Raw genomic sequence first — 25,596 nt, forward strand, 5'->3', positions numbered from 1 at the left:
AAACTTGGGAGAAAGCCATGAAACAGCTAAATATTTCAAAACCAGCAGAGAAGAAACGTAAGTTACTATTAGGTCAAGGTCATTGGTTTGCTGCAGTCCCGGAAATGGATGCCTTAATGGCAATGTGGGCTCTTCCACATTATTATCCTGGATACAAGCAACCGTTCGCTGGATAGAGAGGCTAAAAATATCCACAGGGTTGCCACAACTTTTATGAAAGTTTTGACAAATGTAGCTTACATGGGTAAGTTCTCCCTTAGGACATTGAATAAAGTTAAGCACAGGCCAGCAGCAAGCACCTTCATTACAAGTGGCATTGAGAATAACAATGTGGTAGCACAGTTGTCCACAAATTCAGGCCTGGATTTTCTGAACTGGGATCTAGGATCATGGCAGCAGTGGCATTACGTAGGACACTATGGCAGAGGAAGGCGAGGCTTGCCAATTTGTTCAAGCCAGCATTAGCCCAAGATGCACCGCTAGAAGGGATGATGACGATGATCAAGACTGACAATAGAGTGGTGGCCAAAGGAGGGAAAATGCCTGAGAAGATGACCAATGAGATAATCTCATTTTGCAGGCACTAGATGGATCATTACTCTACATGATTGTGAGGGATGGCGATGGCTTTGGGAGACCTTCATCCAGCAGTAGATGGATCATAACTGATCATTATGATTAGATCATTTGAGAATAATTTTCATTTGTTAATCAATATTTTTTGTGAGATTCACAGCTGTTGTTCATAGCTGGCTTATTTATTAGCTTGTTCAAAGAGTTTGCTTGATTAGATGGCTGCTGTGATTTTCTATTCCAATGTGTTGCTTTCCATTACAGACTAGATCGTTTAGCCCTGATTTCCAATTTTAATGTTGCTTTGCGTTGTTTTCTGACAATCATGAATGGATTGTAGCAAAATGGCCAATCACCACAGTAAGCCTATCACTTGAGCAGCTGTGTATATAAACCCATAACAGAACTCCACTCAGTAAATATATTCAAAGATTACACTGACTTGTTCCGATGGAGGTCACATGAGAGTACATTTCGTGACCTCAGAAGACTCCCAAGTAAAACCTGTAATTCTTCGTGTGAAACACAAGGAACAACAACTCAGAGCACCTGCAATCCGGAGTAACATGTGGCTTTAGTCATCCATCAATGCAGCTGGGAGACAAGGTCAGCTTTGGTTTGACCGTGCCGCTCTACCAAGTCAAAGTACGGGCACCCCTCGATACACGGAGCAGATATGGTCCTGAAAAGTTGTCTGGAAAGGGAAATTCAGTACGTCGGACTCTATTTTTTACCAAAGACTTCCTTTATATAATTGGAGATGCATTCCTTCGGAAAATATATTTATGACACTAAAACATAATAAAATCACAGAATCCAGCAATCCTTTTTAAAGCACATATTTTATGGCAAATCTATTTAAAACTATCCTTTTGCCCGTCCAAGGACGGGTGTAATGCAGTAAATCTTAAACTTTCAAGATGTCTGGCTTCAGACATCTTGACTTTTACTGAAGTAAAAACGTTGAAAATGGTGAAATCCTACACAGTACAGTACCGTGACGCTGGCAATCGCCTACTTTTGTGGTCGACGTCGCGGGAACTTAACACCCACTTTGACGAAGACGGCGCTTATTTTTTTATGGTTGATACACACCGCAGTATTAACCAGGACGGCTACTGGAGTCGAACTGTGAAACTCTGTAGCAAGGGGTGAACGCACTGCCATGAGGCCGTATCGTCACCCCAACTAAGATCATCATTTTTAAATACGCCTTAAGAGCCGTACACGATCACTTGGAAGTGACCTCTGACATTGGCAGTTGCATACACTATATCATGCTTTCCGTTTACCATGGTTTTGTGTTGTGTAACTCGATTATGAGTTTGTTTCCTATGCTGAAATCAACACATTCAGAAGGTGCGGAGATCTTACGATCATTAACTATTACAAACCCGAGACGACCTTTATAAGTCATAGTCGTCAGGACTACCTGTCTGGCTTCCACTCAGTTTTTTGTGAGTGTGGGGCCATTTATTCGATTTATTTTCACGCGCGCGTGCGTGTGTGTTTTGCTTTATTTTGTGTTATTGTTAAGAAAAACCCTGCTGGGCACAGCAAGCGTTTGCGTCACGTCATGTATTGCTGACAACACCAGTGCCAGGCTTCTCCCGTTCCTACTCAAGCTCATCCGACTGAGAGATGCGCGTGAACTTGCACCACCTCCTTCAGACAGCGCGCTACAAAAAAACAACGCTGTTGACCAGATCGCCCGCTGCTGACTTTTTGCCTCCTGCACGTGCACTTTTAGTGACCTGAGGGGCAAGAATGGCCTTCAGACCAATGGGAGTGTGTGGTTTCACGGGGGAAAGGTTTTTGAAAAATACAAGTGGCCAACACACAAGAGGAACTGCATATAAAATGATCACATTTGCATTGAGGAGGGAACAGTTTTCAAAAGGAGGGGAAGTGTGGATACCAAAATGGTAGGTTTATGCAGCTTTCCAGGGAAGGTGTTTACCGAATTTTCATGAATAGAATAAACAATCAGATATAAATATAAACAAATGAAACCAGTATGGGTTTAGAATATGGAGGAATTCCAGTAGTTATTTTTACAGTCACAAAATGAATGAGCAGAAAATGTCTCCTTCATATATCTGTCTCTCCATCTAAAACATAAACGTATTCCTTAAAAAACGCATCGGCTGCACGGCAATCTAGGAGTGCATACTTTAAGCAGCATTGATTCAAGACATGGGAACTCTGAATTGGTTTTGACATTCAGTTTCTCATCAGCACAGTCAGGGTTTGCTTTAATCAACGCTGGTGAACTGCCGATTTTAGAGACAATGATTTTTTTATCTTTATGATATTGGTCCTTACTCTTTTGGTTCTTTCGGTGAAGTCATGTAGGTAGAAAAATAAATAAAATGAAACAAAAATAATATATCACGAAGTTCCGATTGCAACGCAAGCGGTCGTCCTCAGGCGGAAAGAAATAATCCAGCAGTGAAGCTGCTGAACCAGCGAGAGAGCTGTTACAACAACAAGGAGGTTATAGATGTAGTGAAGGAATAACACAGCGAGAGAGCTGTTACAACAACAAGGAGGTTATAGATGTAGTGAAGGAATAACACAGCGAGAGAGCTGTTACAACAACAAGGAGGTTATAGATGTAGTGAAGGAATAACACAGCGAGAGAGCTGTTACAACAACAAGGAGGTTATAGATGTAGTGAAGGACGAACACAGCGAGAGAGCTGTTACAACAACAAGGAGGTTATAGATGTAGTGAAGGAATAACACAGCGAGAGAGCTGTTACAACAACAAGGAGGTTATAGATGTAGTGAAGGAATAACACAGCGAGAGAGCTGTTACAACAACAAGGAGGTTATAGATGTGGTGAAGGAATAACACAGCGAGAGAGCTGTTACAACAACAACAAGACGTTATAGATATAGTGAAGGAATAACACAGCGAGAGAGCTGTTACAACAACAAGGAGGTTATAGATGTAGTGAAGGAATAACACAGCGAGAGAGCTGTTACAACAACAACAAGACGTTATAGATATAGTGAAGGAATAACACAGCGAGAGAGCTGTTACAACAACAAGGAGGTTATAGATGTGGTGAAGGACGAACACAGCGAGAGAGCTGTTACAACAACAAGGAGGTTATAGATGTAGTGAAGGAATAACACAGCGAGAGAGCTGTTACAACAACAAGGAGGTTATAGATGTGGTGAAGGAATAACACAGCGAGAGAGCTGTTACAACAACAAGGAGGTTATAGATGTAGTGAAGGAATAACACAGGGAGAGAGCTGTTACAACAACAAGACGTTATAGATGTAGTGAAGGAATAACACAGCGAGAGAGCTGTTACAACAACAAGGAGGTTATAGATGTAGTGAAGGAATAACACAGCGAGAGAGCTGTTACAACAACAAGGAGGTTATAGATGTAGTGAAGGACGAACACAGCGAGAGAGCTGTTACAACAACAAGGAGGTTATAGATGTAGTGAAGTAACAACACAGCGAGAGAGCTGTTACAACAACAACAAGGTTATAGATGTAGTGAAGGAACAACACAGCGAGAGAGCTGTTACAACAACAAGGAGGTTATAGATGTAGTGAAGGAATAACACAGCGAGAGAGCTGTTACAACAACAAGGAGGTTATAGATGTAGTGAAGGACGAACACAGCGAGAGAGCTGTTACAACAACAAGGAGGTTATAGATGTAGTGAAGTAACAACACAGCGAGAGAGCTGTTACAACAACAACAAGGTTATAGATGTAGTGAAGGAACAACACAGCGAGAGAGCTGTTACAACAACAAGGAGGTTATAGATGTAGTGAAGGAATAACACAGCGAGAGAGCTGTTACAACAACAAGGAGGTTATAGATGTAGTGAAGGACGAACACAGCGAGAGAGCTGTTACAACAACAAGGAGGTTATAGATGTAGTGAAGTAACAACACAGCGAGAGAGCTGTTACAACAACAAGGAGGTTATAGATGTAGTGAAGGGTGAACACAGTGAGAGAGCTGTTACAACAACAAGGAGGTTATAGATGTAGTGAAGGACGAACACAGCGAGAGAGCTGTTACAACAACAAGGAGGTTATAGATGTAGTGAAGGAATAACACAGCGAGAGAGCTGTTACAACAACAAGGAGGTTATAGATGTAGTGAAGGACGAACACAGCGAGAGAGCTGTTACAACAACAAGGAGGTTATAGATGTAGTGAAGTAACAACACAGCGAGAGAGCTGTTACAACAACAACAAGGTTATAGATGTAGTGAAGGAACAACACAGCGAGAGAGCTGTTACAACAACAAGGAGGTTATAGATGTAGTGAAGGAATAACACAGCGAGAGAGCTGTTACAACAACAAGGAGGTTATAGATGTAGTGAAGGACGAACACAGCGAGAGAGCTGTTACAACAACAAGGAGGTTATAGATGTAGTGAAGTAACAACACAGCGAGAGAGCTGTTACAACAACAAGGAGGTTATAGATGTAGTGAAGGAACAACACAGCGAGAGAGCTGTTACAACAACAACAAGGTTATAGATGTAGTGAAGGAACAACACAGCGAGAGAGCTGTTACAACAACAAGGAGGTTATAGATGTAGTGAAGGAACAACACAGCGAGAGAGCTGTTACAACAACAAGGAGGTTATAGATGTAGTGAAGGACGAACACAGCGAGAGAGCTGTTACAACAACAAGGAGGTTATAGATGTAGTGAAGGACGAACACAGCTAGAGAGCTGTTACAACAACAAGGAGGTTATAGATGTAGTGAAGGAATAACACAGCGAGAGAGCTGTTACAACAACAACAAGGTTATAGATGTAGTGAAGGAATAACACAGCGAGAGAGCTGTTACAACAACAAGGAGGTTATAGATGTAGTGAAGGAATAACACAGCGAGAGAGCTGTTACAACAACAAGGAGGTTATAGATGTAGTGAAGGAATAACACAGCGAGAGAGCTGTTACAACAACAAGGAGGTTATAGATGTAGTGAAGGAATAACACAGCGAGAGAGCTGTTACAACAACAAGGAGGTTATAGATGTAGTGAAGGAATAACACAGCGAGAGAGCTGTTACAACAACAAGGAGGTTATAGATGTAGTGAAGGAATAACACAGCGAGAGAGCTGTTACAACAACAAGGTTATAGATGTAGTGAAGGAATAACACAGCGAGAGAGCTGTTACAACAACAAGGAGGTTATAGATGTGAAGGACGAACACAGCGAGAGAGCTGTTACAACAACAAGGAGGTTATAGATGTAGTGAAGGAATAACACAGCGAGAGAGCTGTTACAACAACAAGACGTTATAGATGTAGTGAAGGAATAACACAGCTAGAGAGCTGTTACAACAACAAGAGGTTATAGATGTGGTGAAGGAATAACACAGCGAGAGAGCTGTTACAACAACAAGAGGTTATAGATGTGAAGGAAGAACACAGCGAGAGAGCTGTTACAACAACAAGGAGGTTATAGATGTAGTGAAGGAATAACACAGCGAGAGAGCTGTTACAACAACAAGGAGGTTATAGATGTGGTGAAGGACGAACACAGCGAGAGAGCTGTTACAACAACAAGGAGGTTATAGATGTAGTGAAGGAATAACACAGCGAGAGAGCTGTTACAACAACAAGACGTTATAGATGTAGTGAAGGAATAACACAGCTAGAGAGCTGTTACAACAACAAGAGGTTATAGATGTGGTGAAGGAATAACACAGCGAGAGAGCTGTTACAACAACAAGAGGTTATAGATGTGAAGGAAGAACACAACGAGAGAGCTGTTACAACAACAAGGAGGTTATAGATGTAGTGAAGGACGAACACAGCGAGAGAGCTGTTACAACAACAAGGAGGTTATAGATGTGGTGAAGGACGAACACAGCGAGAGAGCTGTTACAACAACAAGGAGGTTATAGATGTAGTGAAGGAATAACACAGCGAGAGAGCTGTTACAACAACAAGACGTTATAGATGTAGTGAAGGAAGAACACAGCGAGAGAGCTGTTACAACAACAAGGTTATAGATGTAGTGAAGTAACAACACAGCGAGAGAGCTGTTACAACAACAAGGAGGTTATAGATGTAGTGAAGGAATAACACAGCGAGAGAGCTGTTACAACAACAAGGAGGTTATAGACGTAGTGAAGGACGAACACAACGAGAGAGCTGTTACAGCAACAAGGAGGTTATAGACGTGGTGAAGGACGAACACAGCGAGAGAGCTGTTACAACAACAAGGAGGTTATAGATGTGAAGGAAGAACACAACGAGAGAGCTGTTACAACAACAAGGTTATAGATGTGGTGAAGCACGAACACAGCGAGAGAGCTGTTACAACAACAAGGAGGTTATAGATGTGGTGAAGGACGAACACAGCGAGAGAGCTGTTACAACAACAAGGTTATAGATGTGGTGAAGGACGAACACAGCGAGAGAGCTGTTACAGCAACAAGGAGGTTATAGATGTGGTGAAGGAACAACACAGCGAGAGAGCTGTTACAACAACAAGACGTTATAGATGTAGTAAAGGAAGAACACAGCTAGAGAGCTGTTACAACAACAAGACGTTATAGATGTGGTGTAGGAAGAACACAGCGAGAGAGCTGTTACAACAACAAGGTTATAGATGTAGTGAAGGAACAACACAGCGAGAGAGCTGTTGCAACAACAAGGTTATAGATGTAGTGAAGGAACAACACAGCGAGAGAGCTGTTACAACAACAAGGAGGTTATAGATGTAGTGTAGGAAGAACACAGCGAGAGAGCTGTTACAACAACAAGGTTATAGATGTGGTGAAGGACGAACACAGCGAGAGAGCTGTTACAGCAACAAGGAGGTTATAGATGTGGTGAAGGAACAACACAGCGAGAGAGCTGTTACAACAACAAGACGTTATAGATGTAGTAAAGGAAGAACACAGCGAGAGAGCTGTTACAACAACAAGGTTATAGATGTAGTGAAGGAACAACACAGCGAGAGAGCTGTTACAACAACAAGGTTATAGATGTAGTGAAGGAACAACACAGCGAGAGAGCTGTTACAACAACAAGGAGGTTATAGATGTAGTGTAGGAAGAACACAGCGAGAGAGCTGTTACAACAACAAGACGTTATAGATGTAGTGAAGGGTGAACACAGCGAGAGAGCTGTTACAACAACAAGACGTTATAGATGTAGTGAAGTAACAACACAGCGAGAGAGCTGTTACAACAACAAGGAGGTTATAGATGTAGTGAAGGAATAACACAGCGAGAGAGCTGTTACAACAACAAGGAGGTTATAGATGTAGTGAAGGGTGAACACAGCGAGAGAGCTGTTACAACAACAAGGTTATAGATGTAGTGAAGGAACAACACAGCTAGAGAGCTGTTACAACAAGGAGGTTATAGATGTGGTGTAGGAAGAACACAGCGAGAGAGCTGTTACAACAACAAGGAGGTTATAGATGTGGTGTAGGAAGAACACAGCGAGAGAGCTGTTACAACAACAAGGTTATAGATGTGGTGAAGGAACAACACAGCGAGAGAGCTGTTACAACAACAAGGTGGTTATAGATGTGGTGTAGGAAGAACACAGCGAGAGAGCTGTTACAACAACAAGGAGGTTATAGATGTAGTGTAGGAAGAACACAGCGAGAGAGCTGTTACAACAACAAGACGTTATAGATGTAGTGAAGGGTGAACACAGCGAGAGAGCTGTTACAACAACAAGACGTTATAGATGTAGTGAAGTAACAACACTGCGAGAGAGCTGTTACAACAACAAGGAGGTTATAGATGTAGTGAAGGAATAACACAGCGAGAGAGCTGTTACAACAACGAGGTTATAGATGTAGTGAAGGGTGAACACAGCGAGAGAGCTGTTACAACAACAAGGTTATAGATGTAGTGAAGGAACAACACAGCTAGAGAGCTGTTACAACAACAAGGAGGTTATAGATGTGGTGTAGGAAGAACACAGCGAGAGAGCTGTTACAACAACAAGGTTATAGATGTGGTGAAGGAACAACACAGCGAGAGAGCTGTTACAACAACAAGGTGGTTATAGATGTGGTGTAGGAAGAACACAGCGAGAGAGCTGTTACAACAATAACAAGGTTATAGATGTCGCGATGGAACAACACAGCGAGAGAGCTGTTACAACAACAAGACGTTATAGATGTAGTGTAGGAAGAACACAGCGAGAGAGCTGTTACAACAACAAGACGTTATAGATGTGGTGTAGGAAGAACACAGCGAGAGAGCTGTTACAACAACAAGGTTATAGATGTAGTGAAGGAACAACACAGCGAGAGAGCTGTTGCAACAACAACAACAAGGTTATAGGTGTGGTGAAGGAAAACACAGCGAGAGAGCTGTTACAACAACAAGGTGGTTATAGATGTAGTGGAGGGTGAACACAGCGAGAGAGCTGTTACAACAACAAGGTTATAGATGTGGTGAAGGAACAACACAGCGAGAGAGCTGTTACAACAACAACAACAAGGTTATAGATGTAGTGAAGGAATAACACAGCGAGAGAGCTGTTACAACAACAAGACGTTATAGATGTAGTGAAGGAACAACACAGCGAGAGAGCTGTTACAACAATAACAAGGTTATAGATGTGGCGATGGAACAACACAGCGAGCGAGCTGTTACAACAACAAGGAGGTTATAGATGTAGTAAAGGAACAACACAGCGAGAGAGCTGTTACAACAACAAGACGTTATAGATGTAGTGTAGGAAGAACACAGCGAGAGAGATGTTACAACAACAAGACGTTATAGATGTAGTGAAGGAAGAACACAGCGAGAGAGCTGTTACAACAACAAGGAGGTTATAGATGTGGTGAAGTAACAACACAGCTAGAGAGCTGTTACAACAACGAGGTTATAGATGTAGTGTAGGAAGAACACAGCGAGAGAGCTGTTACAACAACAAGGAGGTTATTTATGTGGCGATGGGCACGCAAGCAAGCGGGGTCTGAGCTGGAAAGGAATTTCACCCCCGGACACAAGCACGTCAAGTTGTGTTCACGGGGGAGATTAGGGAGATAGAGAGATTAGGGAGGGAGATTAGCATGAAATGAATTTGTTCGACACGACATTACGTAACACAAATTCACAATTTGCGTTGTTGTGTGCTAATCAGAGGTGATAATAGGAACATCTTGGGATAGGTTTTGCCGACTTCAGGTGAAATTGCGGTTCTTTGTGCAGATAAGGGCTGCAGGAAAGTCTTGGTTGTTATGTAATTCCATGTAAGATAAATCCACTCCTCAAGACCTTATACGATTCGCCTCAAACTTGTGTGGCTGGGAGACAGAGTGGTTTGAATATATAATGCAAAAACATAATGCGTACAGTGTAAAAAAAACGCATCTCAGCATACCCATCTTTTATTTCAAAACCCCCGAAAGCTTGAATTATGTAAATAGCATGTATTTCACTTGCAAAGTGCTTTAAAAATAAAATACAATAATTACATCGTGACCCTTTCTACCTCCGCTTTTTTTATTATTATTATTAATTCCACCAGAGTGGATTCAACAAGTGCCCTTTTTCCTCGAGCTGGTCAAGCAGCCACACTGGTGCGGTGTGCAAATTGAACTGCCAGGCAATTAGTGACTGCTGTCAAATCAGCTATGCATCATTAGTCTGGGAAAGCAGAGGCGAAACCTGCTGATGGAACTGCTGTGGATCCCACACCTCCTTCTGCCGGTAACCCGAAACGGACAAACAGAAGTGTGTGAAGGTATTTAATTGCATTTCCCTGCAGGAGAGTTGTCAAGCGAAAGGTTCCCCACTGGCATTTACACATTACTCTTCCAATTAAAGGTACAAATTGGGTTCTGTGTCTTAGCCTATTAAAATTCCTTAATATTTCATTGTAACCGCTCTTTGAATAAAAAAAAACAGCACAAAATAGGCGAGGCTTTCCAATGACAGACTGAAATACCTCCTGAAGCTGGCCTCATCAACATGTAGATGACTATTTTCTATTGACATTTTTTAAAGTGGTTTGTTTCAGATGCATGTTTTAGCCCCTTTGTGTACTTTGCATGGTATTGTACTATTTTGTGTTTTATATGAGACTTGAACATATTGTAACATTTTACTTTTCATGAAAGTCCTTCTTTGTCGTAATGGTATTCATTCTAAAATGAGTATTTGCCTTTTTTGTTCATATAAGTGTGCCTCTGCATGCAGAATGAATCTGCATGTACATGAATGTGCAGGGGTGTATGCATGCATGTGTATTAATGTGGTACCTCAAATGTGCTCTAAATTACAAATTGCATCATATGTCTTTCATGCTTTTACATTATGTGATATGACAAATTATGGTGTGATTTACACAAGGCACATTGCTGCAATATCACAAAATATGTTGTTGGTGCCAGTGTTCGATTAATAACACACTTACGTATTGTTTGTACGCAGCAGTAAATGTTTGTTTATCACTCTACACATTGCACACGCATTCACACATTGATCACATCTATGATTAAGCATACTTTTTTTACAGTGTTTCAACAATTGTGCACACACTTTTACATTTCAAGTGAACGCAATAGTCACTGAAATACTTAACGTTGTAAATTGAGAATTTCACGTGATCGACAATGGCAAAGCTAGTTCATTGATTTTTGGCTTACAATTCTTTGTCAATTTGATTTGGAAATAATAGATAGTAATTGTCATTTCTGACTGTGACACCAGTAGATATAATGTAACCAACATGTAATTTTCAGCGAAATAATTGTAGAACAAAAATACATTAAAAAAGTATATATTCCTAAACATGTAAAAATATCAAGACAAATAATGCATATTCATAGATTCTGGGAATCCTTTTCGAAAAGGCTTTTTGTCCTTGATATGACCTTGCACTCTATGCTATGACATATGGATGAGAAATATGGACATTAAATTAAGACAATGAAAGGTGTGCAAAGAATGGAAAACGTGCAGAGAAGCATGGAGAGGTTCGTGCTTTGAATCGCATTGAAGGAGAGAGAAAGAGGAGCACGTGGGTTAGAGAACACATGCAGGTTTAAGACATTGTATTGACTGTGAAGGAAAGTTATTGCATTTGAGCAGCGACGCATCGCTTGGAGAGGTGGTTGCCAGGGGGTCGACACCAATAATGGAGTGGCAGCCAAGGAAGGGAATGCACTCGAGGACATGCACCAAGGAGATGGAGCGATGAAATTAACTCGTGTGCAGGTGCTGGGTGGGTTTCTGCTGACTTGGGACGACGTTTATCCAGAAGTGGGTTGATGATTATGGCCGGAGACGATAAATGACATTGTCTTCGAAGAGATTATATCACGTGACGACTTGTGAGGTGTGGAATGTGATGTCACCGCCTTGGCCAAGGGTTTTGTATTTTATTTAGCCGTTTTTTATCACCTAGTTTTGACCAATTTGAATAGGGTCAGTACATAATATACTGAGGTTTAGTTTATATTGGATTGTCTTCATGAGACTTATCGTGATCCTCCACTACAGAAAGATAAATTAACAGAATTAATCCATTAGACATTTCTGACCATATTTTAAATGCATACAAACGATGCATAAAAACGTGTTCTTTTCAGTCCAATGTGGAATGTGGCCAGTGGACATCAAAAAGTGTGGAAGCTGTCGGAGGGGAGGTAATCGCTTAGGTAGTGTGAAATATATTAAAATTGAGAAGTGGCAATTTTCACGTGGATTTGGGGCTTAAAGGTGAGTCAGTGGGGACAATGCATTTAAAAAAAATGCAAATGAATGAGTAAAATTTGAAGGAATAAAATAAGTGACGTGTATTCATGTGCGTGAGCCTAAATCATAATACATGTAATTGCGCTCTTGATTATTGCATGAGAATGGGAGGAGATTTTTTCATTCAAATTTCATAAAATTTACTGCTTCTTAGATTAATACTACTAAGACTATTGATGCTTAGCGGATATTACATATAAAATGGAATTGGTTCTAACTATGTGTTTAACTGTTTTTTATTGTACATTTATATTTTAGGAGACTGTACAATTAAATCACAATACCATTTCCAGCTGTTTAATATCTTTAAATATATAAACAACGATTTGTTCACGGATGAACATACCTTGTTTAAACACTGCACACTGTACATATATTTATATTTTTAATAAAGTGCAACCTTTTTAGACAAACACATTGCATATTATTCGTGTGATCTTGATTGTGTATGTGCATATGATTTTGACTGCAAGCATATGAATGTGATACAGTATATATTTAAACTTGTGTGAACCAGTATATGTCTGTATGTATGTATGTGGAACTTTTTTCGCACCTTACGTAGCCAACCGTGCTAATTGGGGTGCGGGGGGAAGGACAACAAACTAACTACAAAAACATTGAAAGAAATGAGTTTTCAATTTAAATTTAAAAGTGCATAGCTCCAGTGGCTTCCTAATATTGGAAGGAAGAGCGTTCCAGACGGCCGCAGAAGCGCATCTGAAAGCGCCGCGCGATGCAGTGGCCGTCTTTGTTCGATGGCTCGCAGCCAAAAGCCGCTGCGATCATGACCGAAGTTCGCGTGATGGTTTATGCTCCTTGACGAGGTCATTCGCACACCAAATCTGGTTGAGTTCGATTACTGCCCAGCGCAAATGAGTCATTTAATGAACAATTAAAGTATCTTGGAGGTATTTTATTTACGGTATGAAAACTGCCATGGTGGATAGTAGGAGTGCATAGTTGGTTCAGAACAGATGATTGTATCGAATGAGCATCGGTTGGAATGTGACCCAATCAACATCGAGTGATATGCTTAACAGCTGATCAGTATATACTTGATCGTTTAGTATGTAAAGCGTTGATCATGATGTCCAGCGCTGCTTGTACATCCTGCAAGGCTTAAGTTAAACTGAAAATATTGAGCAGTGATGACCTGTGACTTACTTCGTTTGCCACATCGGTAAGTCGTGTTTCACTATTAAGTAGTTCACTTTTAAAAAGCACTTCAACCTTATCTCATCTTGACTTGAAGCTTTCGTGACTGCAGGAATTCATATTCTTTTTTCTTTCTACGTGGCTTTACCGAAAGATCCAAAGAACACTTATCTCATCTGTTTTTGTTTTGTTTTTCAAGATCAAGATGTCATCATGGCCAAATCCCTTGTTGTCACCGCACTTCCTGAATGCTTTTTCTACCTTCCACTAGATCCCGCGGCTGTCATAAAGTAAACACGCGACCGCCAAGATCTGCCCTAGCAGTCTCACACCATCTGCTCTTGGGTCTTCCCCATGGTTGCCGGACTTGTGGAGAACACTAAAATGACTAAACAACGATTAAAAACGAAACTATTTATACGTGGCTTTACCGAAAGACCAAAACAAATATTTACCATATTTTACATTGCTAATAAGCTATGCATTTATTTGTTTATTTATACAACTAAAATTGGTGCTAATTCGCCTCTGAACAAAAGCGCTTCAGTGCTGACTGATGTTTTACTTTGGGACCCATCCCTTGTGTTCTTTGCCAAACATGAAGTTGGCCCAGCCAAGGGATGTCATTGGTCCTTTGTGATTTAGTCTTCCACAGTCAGATGACTGGATGGTGTGTTTAGCCACATGATACTTTTGATTTTTCCCTGATTGTATGACAATACCTTAAAAATGTCAATCAGTGCACAGCGCAGGAACCCAGTGACCGATGATGAAGACTGCATAGGCAGCGTGCACCATAACCCATCAGTCAAAGATTGTTGGGGAAAAAAAAAAAACTTTGATGTCTAATGCAGGACCATTCTACTTGTCTGTTTGCGCACAAAAGCAGATTTTTGTTTTAACGCGCATATAAATGCACTTCTGAAGCTATTGGCCATGTATTGCATATATGTCTTTGTGCGTGTTCCCTTACGCTTAAGTATGCGCGTGGGACTCGTGTGCATCCACAAACACCCCCACAGCGCTGCCGCGGTTCCAGCAGCATCCCGCGTCTCAGACGGTGCAGGAGGGCAGAGTGGCGCGTTTCCAGTGTCGGATCCGAGGCCTGCCGGAGCCGAGCATCCGCTGGGAGAAAAACCGTGCACCTATCGTCACCGACGCCAGGTGCGAGAGGGGCATGCGCCCACTCACAAAGCTGCACGGCCGCGTCCCAGAACACCCAATTACACCCACTGATCAAACATTGTCGCTACAGTTTATTGCACCGCGGTATTGTTGCCTCTGATCAACTCACCTTTAATGAAAAAAAACATGTTTTTATATATATATTTTTTTATTTTACCAGGTAAGGCCCACTGAGCAAACTGGTCATAAACGATAGCTCAACGAAGTGGCTTACCACGTGGAAATGTAAAGCGGCCAAATACTCTTAAACACACGTTTCTACATGTGGAGGGAAAAACCGGAGGATCTGGAGAAAAATCCACGCGACCACGGGGGAGAACATGCAAACTCCAAATATACAGGCGTCAGGGTCAGGATAGAATCCATGACCTGTATACCAGGCGCGGCTATTACCATCTTGCTACCGTGACACCCTGATCTCATTGGATTTCAGAAGTTAGGCAGTGTTTTTTTCTGGTTTCATGGAAGCTGGTTACAAGCAAACCTTATATAAGCACAGTTCTATTATAAGCGGACTAACATTGCATTACATTGGTGGGGGGGGGGGGGGGCAAATGGCAACGAATTTGCATGTTAGCGCACCTGGATTTTTACCGTATTAGGATGAGTGATGACCATGGCTTGCTCGGTGGTGCAGGGGTGGGGCCACACAGGTGAGGAAATGACAGTTGAGTGCCACCCTGTCATATATTTGTGGGTTCTAAGTTTAGGTTTATTTCATGTATTACACCGTGGTGCCGTTTTGCCAGTTGCTTGGCCATTTTACATGGGAGATCCGTGGTGTCAAAGAAACGCACGAGTCAAAATCAGTACAAGCGTAATAGGACCATCTTGATTTGAAGCTTTCGTGACTGCAGGAATCCAAACTCTTTGGTTCTTTCGGTTATACCTACGTGACTTTACCGAAAGAACCAAAAGAGTATGTAACATGACAAGTTAAGTAAAGGTGCACGTAAGCTCTGTATCTTCGTCTAACGGTGACATAAACACACGCAAGTCGAAATACACAGTGCACACACGTGGAGGCAAGAAGCGCCAGAAGAAGTTAGGTATAGGTGCAAGTATGCTCTGTGTTTTGGTTTAATAGGGAAGTCAAGAGGGGGAGTGAAGGGAGGGAGCCAAGCTGTAGGTGAGCCGCAACGGGTATTCCAGAAACGCGGAGCAGCAATGCCGGAAACACTTTTTACAAAACAAAGTTTCAGCAAATTGAATTTTTAGTAGGAATAAGGAGGCACTTCTGAGACCACGGGAGGGAGTTAGAGGGACTCAGTGGTCCTTTAGGTAATTGGCGGATTTGTTTAAGAGGACCTTTAGGATGAAGACAGCCCAGTGGTGCTCTCTCTCTCTGGATATCCAGGAGGGAACAGATTTGAATTAATGTACAGCTTGGAATGATGGGTTCTACAGGGGGCGTCAAGGGCCAAATGGAGAGTGGAGTGGTATAATGGAATGTTGATCATTGTGGGTCTTGAAAGACAGTTTCGAGTCCAGGATAATGCCTCGATTTTAAAGTTGTCAACCTGCTCAATAAGATGTGAGTCCAGAGCCACAATATGCATACAGTGAGAGAAAAAAGTATTTGATCCCCTGCTGATTTTGTACGTTTTCCCACTGACAAAGAAATGATCAGTCTATAATTTTAATGGTAGGTTTATTTGAACAGTGAGAGACAGAATAACAACAAAAAATCCAGAAAAACGCATGTCAAGTATTTGACCCCTCTGTAAAACATGACTTAGTACTTGGTGGCAAAACCCTTGTTGGCACTCACAGAGGTCAGACGTTTCTTGTAGTTGGCCACCAGTTTTGCACACATCTCAGGAGGAATTTTGTCCCACTCTTTCTTTGCAGATCTTCTCCAAGTCATTAAGGTTTCGAGGCTGACGTTTGGCAACTCGAACCTTCAGCTCCCTCCACAGATTTTTTATGGGATTAAGGTCTGGAGACTGGCTAGGCCACTCCAGGACCTTAATGTACTTCTTCTTGAGCCACTCCTTTGTTGCCTTGGCCGTGTGTTTTGGGTCATTGTCATGCTGGAATACCCATCCACGACCCATTTTCAATGCCCTGGCTGAGGGAAGGAGGTTCTCACCCAAGATTTGACGGTACATGGCCCCGTCCATCGTCCCTTTGATGCGGTGAAGTTGTCCTGTCCCCTTAACAGAAAAACACCCCCAAAGCATAATGTTTCCACCTCCATGTTTGACGGTGGGGATGGTGTTCTTGGGGTCATAGGCAGCATTCCTCCTCCTCCAAACACGGCGAGTTGAGTTGATGCCAAAGAGCTCCATTTTGGTCTCATCTGACCACAACACTTTCACCCAGTTGTCCTCTGAATCATTCAGATGTTCATTGACAAACTTCAGACGGGCATGTATATGTGCTTTCTTGAGCAGGGGGACCTTGTGGGCGCTGCAGGATTTCAGTCCTTCACGGCGTAGTGTGTTTCAAATTGTTTTCTTGGTGATAATGGTCCCAGCTGCCTTGAGATCATTGACAAGATCCTCCCATGTAGTTCTGGGCTGATTCCTCACCGTTCTCATGCTCATTGCAACTCCACGAGGTGAGATCTTGCATGGAGCCCCAGGTCGAGGGAGATTGACAGTTCTTTTGTGTTTCTTCCATTTGCGAATAATCGCACTACTGTTGTCACCTTCTCACCAGGCTGCTTGGCAATGGTCTTGTAGCCCATTCCAGCCTTGTGTAGGTCTACAATCTTGTCCCTGACATCCTTGGAGAGCTCTTTGGTCTTGGCCATAGTGGAGAGTTTGGAATCTGATTGATTGATTGCTTCTGTGGGCAGGTGTCTTTTAAACAGGTAACAAGCTGAGATTAGGAGCACTCCCTTTAAGAGTGTGCTCCTAATCTCAGCTCGTTACCTGTATAAAAGACACCTGAGAGCCAGAAATCTTTCTGATTGAGAGGGGGTCAAATACTTATTTCCCTCATTAAAATGCAAATCAATTTATAACATTTTTGACATGCGTTTTTCTGGATTTTTTTGTTGTTATTTTGTCTCTCACTGTTCAGATAAACCTACCATTAAAATTATAGACTGATCATTTCTTTGTCAGTGGGCACACGTACAAAATCAGCAGGGGATCAAATACTTGTTTTCCCTTACTGTAAGTGGCGAGACAGGTTTGGAGCAGCCCGAGAATAACATCAATTTGGCCGTTTTGGCATTAAGGACTAGTTTTAGAGCATTAAGTTAAAGTTGAAGATTCTCAAAGTTCCTGTTGTAAATGCTTTTGTAGCTCCACCATGAAATTTCTGGAGGCCATCAGGGCTGTGTCATCAACAGCAAAAAAGGTTTAATGTCAAAGTCAGAGATGCCTTTAGATTGTTGACATACTGAGAAAACAGAATAAGGCCGAGCACAGAGCCCCGAGGAACTGCCTTAGGAATGGAGCACCTCTGAGATGATGTATTATTGACAGAGAACATTTTAAATCGGCAAGATACGTAGTTGCAAACCCAGTGGGTGATTGCAAAATTTTAAAAAAATGTACGCATTTTTAGATACATTACAACATTATGGCATTATCCACGGTGTAAAATACTTTGGACAAAGGATGACGCAACGATGCCAAGATTGAAGACCGTTGAAGTCAAGAGTATCGCGGGCCAAAGAGGCAGTGCTACATTTGTCTCGAGATCCAGATGACTTAGAATGAAATAGAGCAAATTCTGAGATGAAATTTGTGATTTGTAATTTTAAGCTCTTCTCAAAGACATTGATAAGAGGGGAGATGATTGAGATAGGGCAGTAATTGTTAGGCTCGTCTGTCATGATAACTTTATGGAGAGGATGCACATTTTAAATCTGAATGGTCATTGTTCCCTCTTGAATAACAGTCTTGCAATTCAGTAAGCTTATCTAGATAAATAATATATATTTTAAATAATAGCATTTTTATGAGTTTACTCATTGTTCAGTGAAATCAGTCCCTTCTGTGTGTGTTTTTTGCAAATCAAATATTTATTTAACCAGGTGACAACTCAAGAGATCATAATAATCACATTTGCAAGAGTGAACTGGATCGATAATCTGCCAGTAAGGGGTGATAGTTGCTATGCATAATGCCAATCTAGTAACTTTTGGGTAATTCAGAATTCGGAAAAATGTAGGCCCTGACGTCAGCAACACAATGGCCTACTCGTACGAATGACATCAGGGGATCGTTAATGTACACTGTGAAGCAGATGGCGTGCAGTCTCACGGTTATTACGCCCACAGTATTAACCAGGGCGGCCGCTGAATTCGAACAATGTACTTCTGCAACAAGTGGCTTATGCTAAGCTGTGCCACCGTCCGTGTGGCATAGGGAAACATCCTTAACAGGAATGCTCTCCCCTTGCACATAGTTTAATTGCGTGAATATAGTCAAAGTGAAACATTTTCTTATTATTTTTGATTGTGTATTGTGGTTAATAGGTAGCAAATGAGACATTTTTGCAGGTATTAGAATAAATATCCTCTTATTTGCGTATCCTTGACAGACTCTGCCCACTTCTTTAGCGGTGTAAGGTGTCCAAATGTGTGTGTTTATCTCTGTGTTATGAGATAGAGAAATTTCCATTTTGGACTCTGACGACGGGTGCTGCATTAACCTTGTGTTAAAGAGGAGCCTCCCCCGGAGAGAGAAAAAAGATGTCACAAGGCTGCAGTGCATCCAAAGTCACTTCCATATGTCTATTGCCCATATTGTCACATGATAACCAAATTTAGTTTAGTACCCAGAGCAGGAATATTCTGAGTTGAGTGACAACCCAAATATCATATATTGGGATTTCTTTTGTAGACATTGGTGACAGGCTGAGACTACAAACTCAATGCATTTGATAACCCGCTTTAATTAAGGGTGACTGCCTGGATTCAAAACCCTGAGTCCCGGCAGTAGCAGTTCAGAGCTCTGACACAGAATTAACCCCCCCCCCCCCCCTCCCGTGCGCCATCACGCAAACTCACCGAGCCATTTTTCATGAATCGGTCGTTCCACCGAACCCAGCTGCTCCATAATTTACGTGACGCATTAGCTAAGTGTTCTGTCTGCTGTAAAGTTGAGAGTGGATGTGCAAAAGACCTTTTAACATCTTTCCCAATAGCGGGGTATTGTTTAATAGCGTCATATTTCACGACGCCTGCACTTACTTAAAACAACGGTTCCCCAAGGCGTTTCAAATTCCTACGATTTTATTTGTAACAGAAGTAGTGCAAACTAGTAACAGAACACCCACCACGTGATTACAAAGAATCAGAATAGTGAACATGTTAAGCCTCTGCTTAATTTGCAACGAAAAAAATTGCGAGTGTAATTACTGGTGTTTTGCCGAAAAGCAGATTGGCACAAGACTGCAATGACTCGACTATAATATATTTTCTTAAATGGATTGAGCCAGAAATATTTCTGCTTCAAATGTAACTTCAGATTTTTTCGATAATAATTAGTACACGAAATATTAGGGTTTTTTTTGTTTAGGTTCATTCATACTCTGAGGCACCCAACAACTTAACACGTGAATGATACAATTCATGATTTGGCGCATGCAGACATGCCAATTGGTATACAAGAGGTAGCTGAAGAGGCTGAATATTCTTAAAGCAAGTGACTGCACATTATTACGTTGGATCTGGGGATGTGATGTTTTTCTCTGAGGCCAGGATCTGAAATCGAAATTGTGAGGATGATCCAAATTTTCTTCAAAACATCAAATCAGGTGATGAAACAGTTCACAGTTATGATTGAAAAAAAATAAACATTAAAGTTTCCAGGGGAAATAGCAAGTCTACTTTGAAGACATATGTCAAGTAAAGAAATGGTCTTGAAACTTTTTTATAAAATCTCTTACGTGAACTTTTAAAATGCTATATCCTCTTTGAGGAAGAATGAGCAAGATTTCTTGGAGAATACAAAATAATAAGGCCCCCAATGTGGATAATCCTGAATGTGAGGAAAGTGCATCTGTTGTATGTCTGTAGTGTGTAGCACAGATGTTCTTTCGTACAGTTACAATTGATTTCCATCTAGCAAAGGAAAACCTCAGTATTTGATTAACAATTTTCATGACAAGGCACATGTCATGGCACGTAATGGCCAACGATTGCAAATTATACAAAAGCACCTTATACATCCACATTACCGCGGACAGTACAGTTTAGTAATGCCTTAGGGAATTAGAATACTGGTGGTGGTAGTCAATGCATCAATCCTACACACGCCTACTGGCAATTTAGGTATGGTCTATTGGGCCGCTCAGCCATCCATAGACTATTATAATGTTGATCAATGCATTATATTTTAACATTTTATTAGAATTAAATACCAAATTACTTCATTTTGCAGTGTACACCGTTTTACTTTCATTGACAATTATGGTGACCGTCTTATTTGAGCAGTTTTTCTGTCATTCTGGCTACAACTACATATGCTACCCTTGACGATACTATGTTGTTATATGGATGTGTGTGTATTGGAGAAACTATGCAGTGCTTGAGTCGTTAGGCTTGATTGCCCCATTAGTTGTTTCCGGGTGTGATGACATCCCAACCCTTACTTTTCAGTAATCACACTTGATTGCAGATTCTCGCATTGGATGTAAAAAAAAATGTTATTCCGTCCATTTTCAACCTTTTTCCAAAATTATATGACAGGGCAAGGCCATCATCATGAGCAAGGTTGGATTGTCTGCACAGGCTCCATAGGTGGCTAATTTATCATGAGATGTAATTACGTTTAAAAAATGTATTTTTGTTTCATCTTAGAAGCCATACTCTCATGTTAGCAGGCTACATAACCTATTTTACTGCCATTATTTCTGCTATAAACATTGTGCGGGTTGATGGTAATGTATTTTTGTTATCAAGGGTGCTTATTTTCTCGCCTTTATCACATTGATCATAGTATTTAGTCAGTGGTTATTGCAGGTAATAGGAGTTTACCTTTAAAAAAATGCATTTTATTTACCAGGTAAAGCCTACTGAGCTACTTGCTCTCTTTCAGATGTGACCAAGCCCAAGTGGCTATTTATCATCATACGTGGGGATTTACAGCAGCAGCCAAATAATGTATCTATTTGGAGCTATGGTGAATTATGGTGCTTACCCATTGCTCATTTTGGGACTATGGCGTCATTTACACACTTCTATTTTTTTACCACTACACCGTTGATTGAGCCTGTGTATACAGTGAAAGTGATTACATGTGTATTTTAATGATGTGTGAAATGCGTAGATTACACTTACAGGTGTACCATGCATTAGGAGCTGCACATTTTAGCCACTAGGGTCAAGGCGAGCACTGGTGAATTTCATTAAAAAAATAAGAATCTTGGGGGATTGGTGTGTTAACTTTTGTATTCAAGGCTTTAATACTGCAATACCCATTCCACAAAAAAACTCTTAACCTTAGCTGTGCTTGCTATTGTGTTGATGACATTAATGGGCACTCATCCAAAAAAGAAAAACATCAGATAACATTCCAAACATTTTACAAAGTGCTTTAAGACATTTGTGCAAGGTGCTTATAAGTGCACATTAGAATTATTAACATTTTAAGCGGACTTGGATTTGTTCTTAAATGTAAATTTAAGGTATTGTATTAAAGTTGACTGTTACACACAATTACAACCCCAATATGGTACTGACATCTAGCAGCAGAGAAATATTTTTCCCATATACTCAGAAACACTTAGGGCATACCTCATATAAGATTACTGCTTTGATGCAATTGACATTGTTACAACAATAGATGACTCACTCGTTAAAAATAGGTGTTTTTAGCGACAATCAACCGGAATTCCAGCATGGTTTGCATGTCAAGATGACAACACCATTATTTCAGTTACTGTACTATGCCTGCAGCCTTGTATTTGCTACTAGTTGAAATTAACCGTAAGTGTGGCATACATGTATTGTCCCTTTTGAGTTGGTAACTATCACAGGGCTGTGTGCAGAATATTCTCAAGAATAGTGGTCATCTCAACATGCAAAAACATGCCGGCATCCCTGTTATGTTTTGCTGTTTCAGACAATGTTTTCGTATATTTTACCAATTGTTTCTGGCCTCCATGCATTTTTTTTCATTGCTGTTGAATTTCTTCTTTGTCCTTGAATGTGATTTCACGCGTCATACAAACACGTGAGCAAACATTAACTTACGGCTGATCTTTCCTGAAATAAGTGCAGAGCTCATTTTTGTTTTTAATCGACCATGGGTGACCCAACTGAGAATATCAAATTATCACACTTAGCCGTGCGTTTAGCTTAGCATGAGCGTGCGATTCAGACTCTCAGGGGTGCTGGTTCAATATTCACGTACTCCTTCTGACAGAGCTAACAAGTCCCCTGCACCAAGTGGCTGTCTCATTTGGGACAATTTTATTTTTTTATTTTCAGTCATTAAAAAGTGAGATCTAGAATGCGTAGGGATTTGAGAAATTACACGGGTATATTTTTTTTGGCCGGACGCGCGACACCACAAATAGGTGGTGACTACTTTGCAATGCTCAGTGATCTTCGGGGAGATTTATGACCGTGATGATGAGCTTATCATTGCCCAAAAGTCAAACTGCTTGCAGATGAATGGCATTCCACACTAATGGCATTGTCTTATCGTCCCTTATTTTCTCCTGGTCTGCCATCAGGTGCAATTCGTCTGGGCAGTATCAGGCACACGTATAATAAGCGAAGGCATAAAGAATATATGTTCGTGGCTCATAACTCATCTGGAAACTACTTTGGTGCTCATCATGGGCAAATACATTATATCTATATGAAACATATTCATTCCATAATGTGAATTTATAAATGGAGTATCAGCGGATACAACACTTTAAACTTTGATGGTAAAAAGTCATAAGTTTTCATCACCCCCCTGACTCCGTTTATTTAAAAATTGTCCGTATTGGTGGACCAATTATAAATCAGTGAACATCTGTGATGTTCCTGTGAATTAGTGGTGACCTTGTTGCTGGTCAGTGCGTAAAATGAAATGCAGTACAGTGCCCCCATTGTGTGTCCACCGTGCTGTTATTCACACAAGTGTCACTTGAATCATTCACTTAACAATCATGCATAATGCATGAAGTTTTGCCTCACTATGAGTGGAGGCCTCGATACGTTACTCACAAACTAGCCACCGTAAGGAATATCAACTGATGAGTAAGGCTACATGCATGGAATTATGTTTTTGCTATAATATTTTTAACCCTAGTTGGCTGGCACGATGACAAATAATCCTTGGCTGTAGCTTGAGGGCTTAACTATAAATTGGAAGGTTGCAATTTCAAATCTTGGTAGGTAATTAACTCAGAAAATCACCCCTCTCGGGTAGGTACATCGAGGATAATTTTGTTGGATGTTAATAGTTAATATCTACTTTTAACTTGGACAATGTTAAGGAAAATGGCCAGTGATGGGCGTCCCTTGTGTAATATTTTTCATTTTCTTTACACTTTTCGTGCAATACAAATGTTTGTTGGTGTTTCCACGGTCGTAAGACATTATTATTGTTCTTATCTGGCAGCAATGTTCTCAGATTTTTCACTTTGCGGTTGCTATGGCGACTTATTTCCCCTTTAAGTGGCAACATGCAGCGATGTACACTTTGGTGCACAGTCGGTGAGGTACACTCTTAAACCAGGCAAAGCAGTGCAGATGCCAACATTTTCCCCATCATTTGCAACAATTAGAGCCTCACTGAGCAATTTTAATGTTACTATCTCCACATTGAGCATGAATTATTGTCGGCATATTTGTGTTCAGTTAAGTGCCTTAACCTGTGTAAGTTACGCACAGCACTTAGGCAGAATATATAATTACATCTGCTTAATCCTATTTTTCAAGAATGCGAATATAACCATGACTGTCTACTGAAAAATGATCGCGTACTTGCCAAGCAGAACGAAATTGCTTCCAACCTATAGAAAAAGACCAAAACATCCCACTTGGCTAAGTTGAGAAATCCATTCTCTGTCTTTAATTAGGAATAAGATCTTGGACAAAAAATGTCCTTAATTATAACTGCTCTATTTTATGAAATGGCTTGTCTTTATGGAAGACTAATTTTTTAATGTTTTATTAATAGGATTCCATTGCTTTACTAGAACACAAAAAGTAATTACCGGGCTGTGTACAATTTACACATGATCATAATGAAGGTGGTAATGAGCCTTTCCATCTGGATTTATCTTTGCATCTGTGCTTTGGATAATTTCACGAGTACATATTGTGCTTGGTAGTATATTGTAACTACTTATGCAATGTAATTACCTACTTATGTCGCAGTGTCTCTAAGATCCATTATATGGCAGATGTGCACTTTGCTAATTCCTTGCATACATTTTCAAAGCCTCCAAAGGGTAATGACAGAGCGTTAAACCAATTATCTTTAAAAAGGTTACTGCTGTGATGATGGGACAAAAATAAAATGCAAGTCCAATCTCTGACAAAAGAATTACATATTTTGAATATGAAGCGTGTGCATACATTATTTAAATGCATGTAGGTATTGTTGTTGTATCGTACTTGATAAGAGCACTTTTTGGAAATCTATCCTGTCTGTGTGTTCTTGTGTGCTCACGTGTATACAAGCACCTAAGTCTAGACCCAAACATCGCACCTCCTGGCATTGACATACCCCTTAAAGACACTGGTGGAACCATCAACCGCATCAGAACCTCGACAACAGACCGATGTGCACATCTTCATGAATGCAAAATTAATGACAAGCCAAGACTGTGGCCAAGTTCCCACAGCCTTCTCCCTAGAATATAATTTTATGCTGAAAGTCTAGAAAACGTACTCAAATATTCTGCCAATATTCCCAGTTCTTCTCTACTGTTCATCGATAAATTATTACTACATCTCCTCGCTTGAACCGTTATGTCTTTTAACAAGAACACCATTTTATTTGTTTATACTATCCAAACACCTTCAAA

The 25,596-nt window shown here is 40.8% G+C and overlaps 1 protein-coding gene across 1 annotated transcript in view; it reads left to right on the top strand.

Annotated features, from left to right (window-relative positions):
• LOC116951417 (immunoglobulin superfamily DCC subclass member 4-like) overlaps positions 1-25,596 on the top strand; it is a 346,431-nt gene that overhangs the window by 59,293 nt on the left and 261,542 nt on the right. Inside the window, exon 3 of the mRNA XM_032970032.2 lies at positions 14,493-14,634. Coding sequence (XP_032825923.2) covers positions 14,493-14,634 — 142 coding nt within the window. The remainder of the gene's footprint in view (positions 1-14,492; positions 14,635-25,596) is intronic.

Source organism: Petromyzon marinus, chromosome 1 (assembly GCF_048934315.1).
Source record: "Petromyzon marinus isolate PM22_M1 ecotype Great Lakes invasive population chromosome 1, UKy_Petmar_22M1.pri1.0, whole genome shotgun sequence".
Lineage (NCBI taxonomy): Eukaryota > Metazoa > Chordata > Hyperoartia > Petromyzontiformes > Petromyzontidae > Petromyzon > Petromyzon marinus.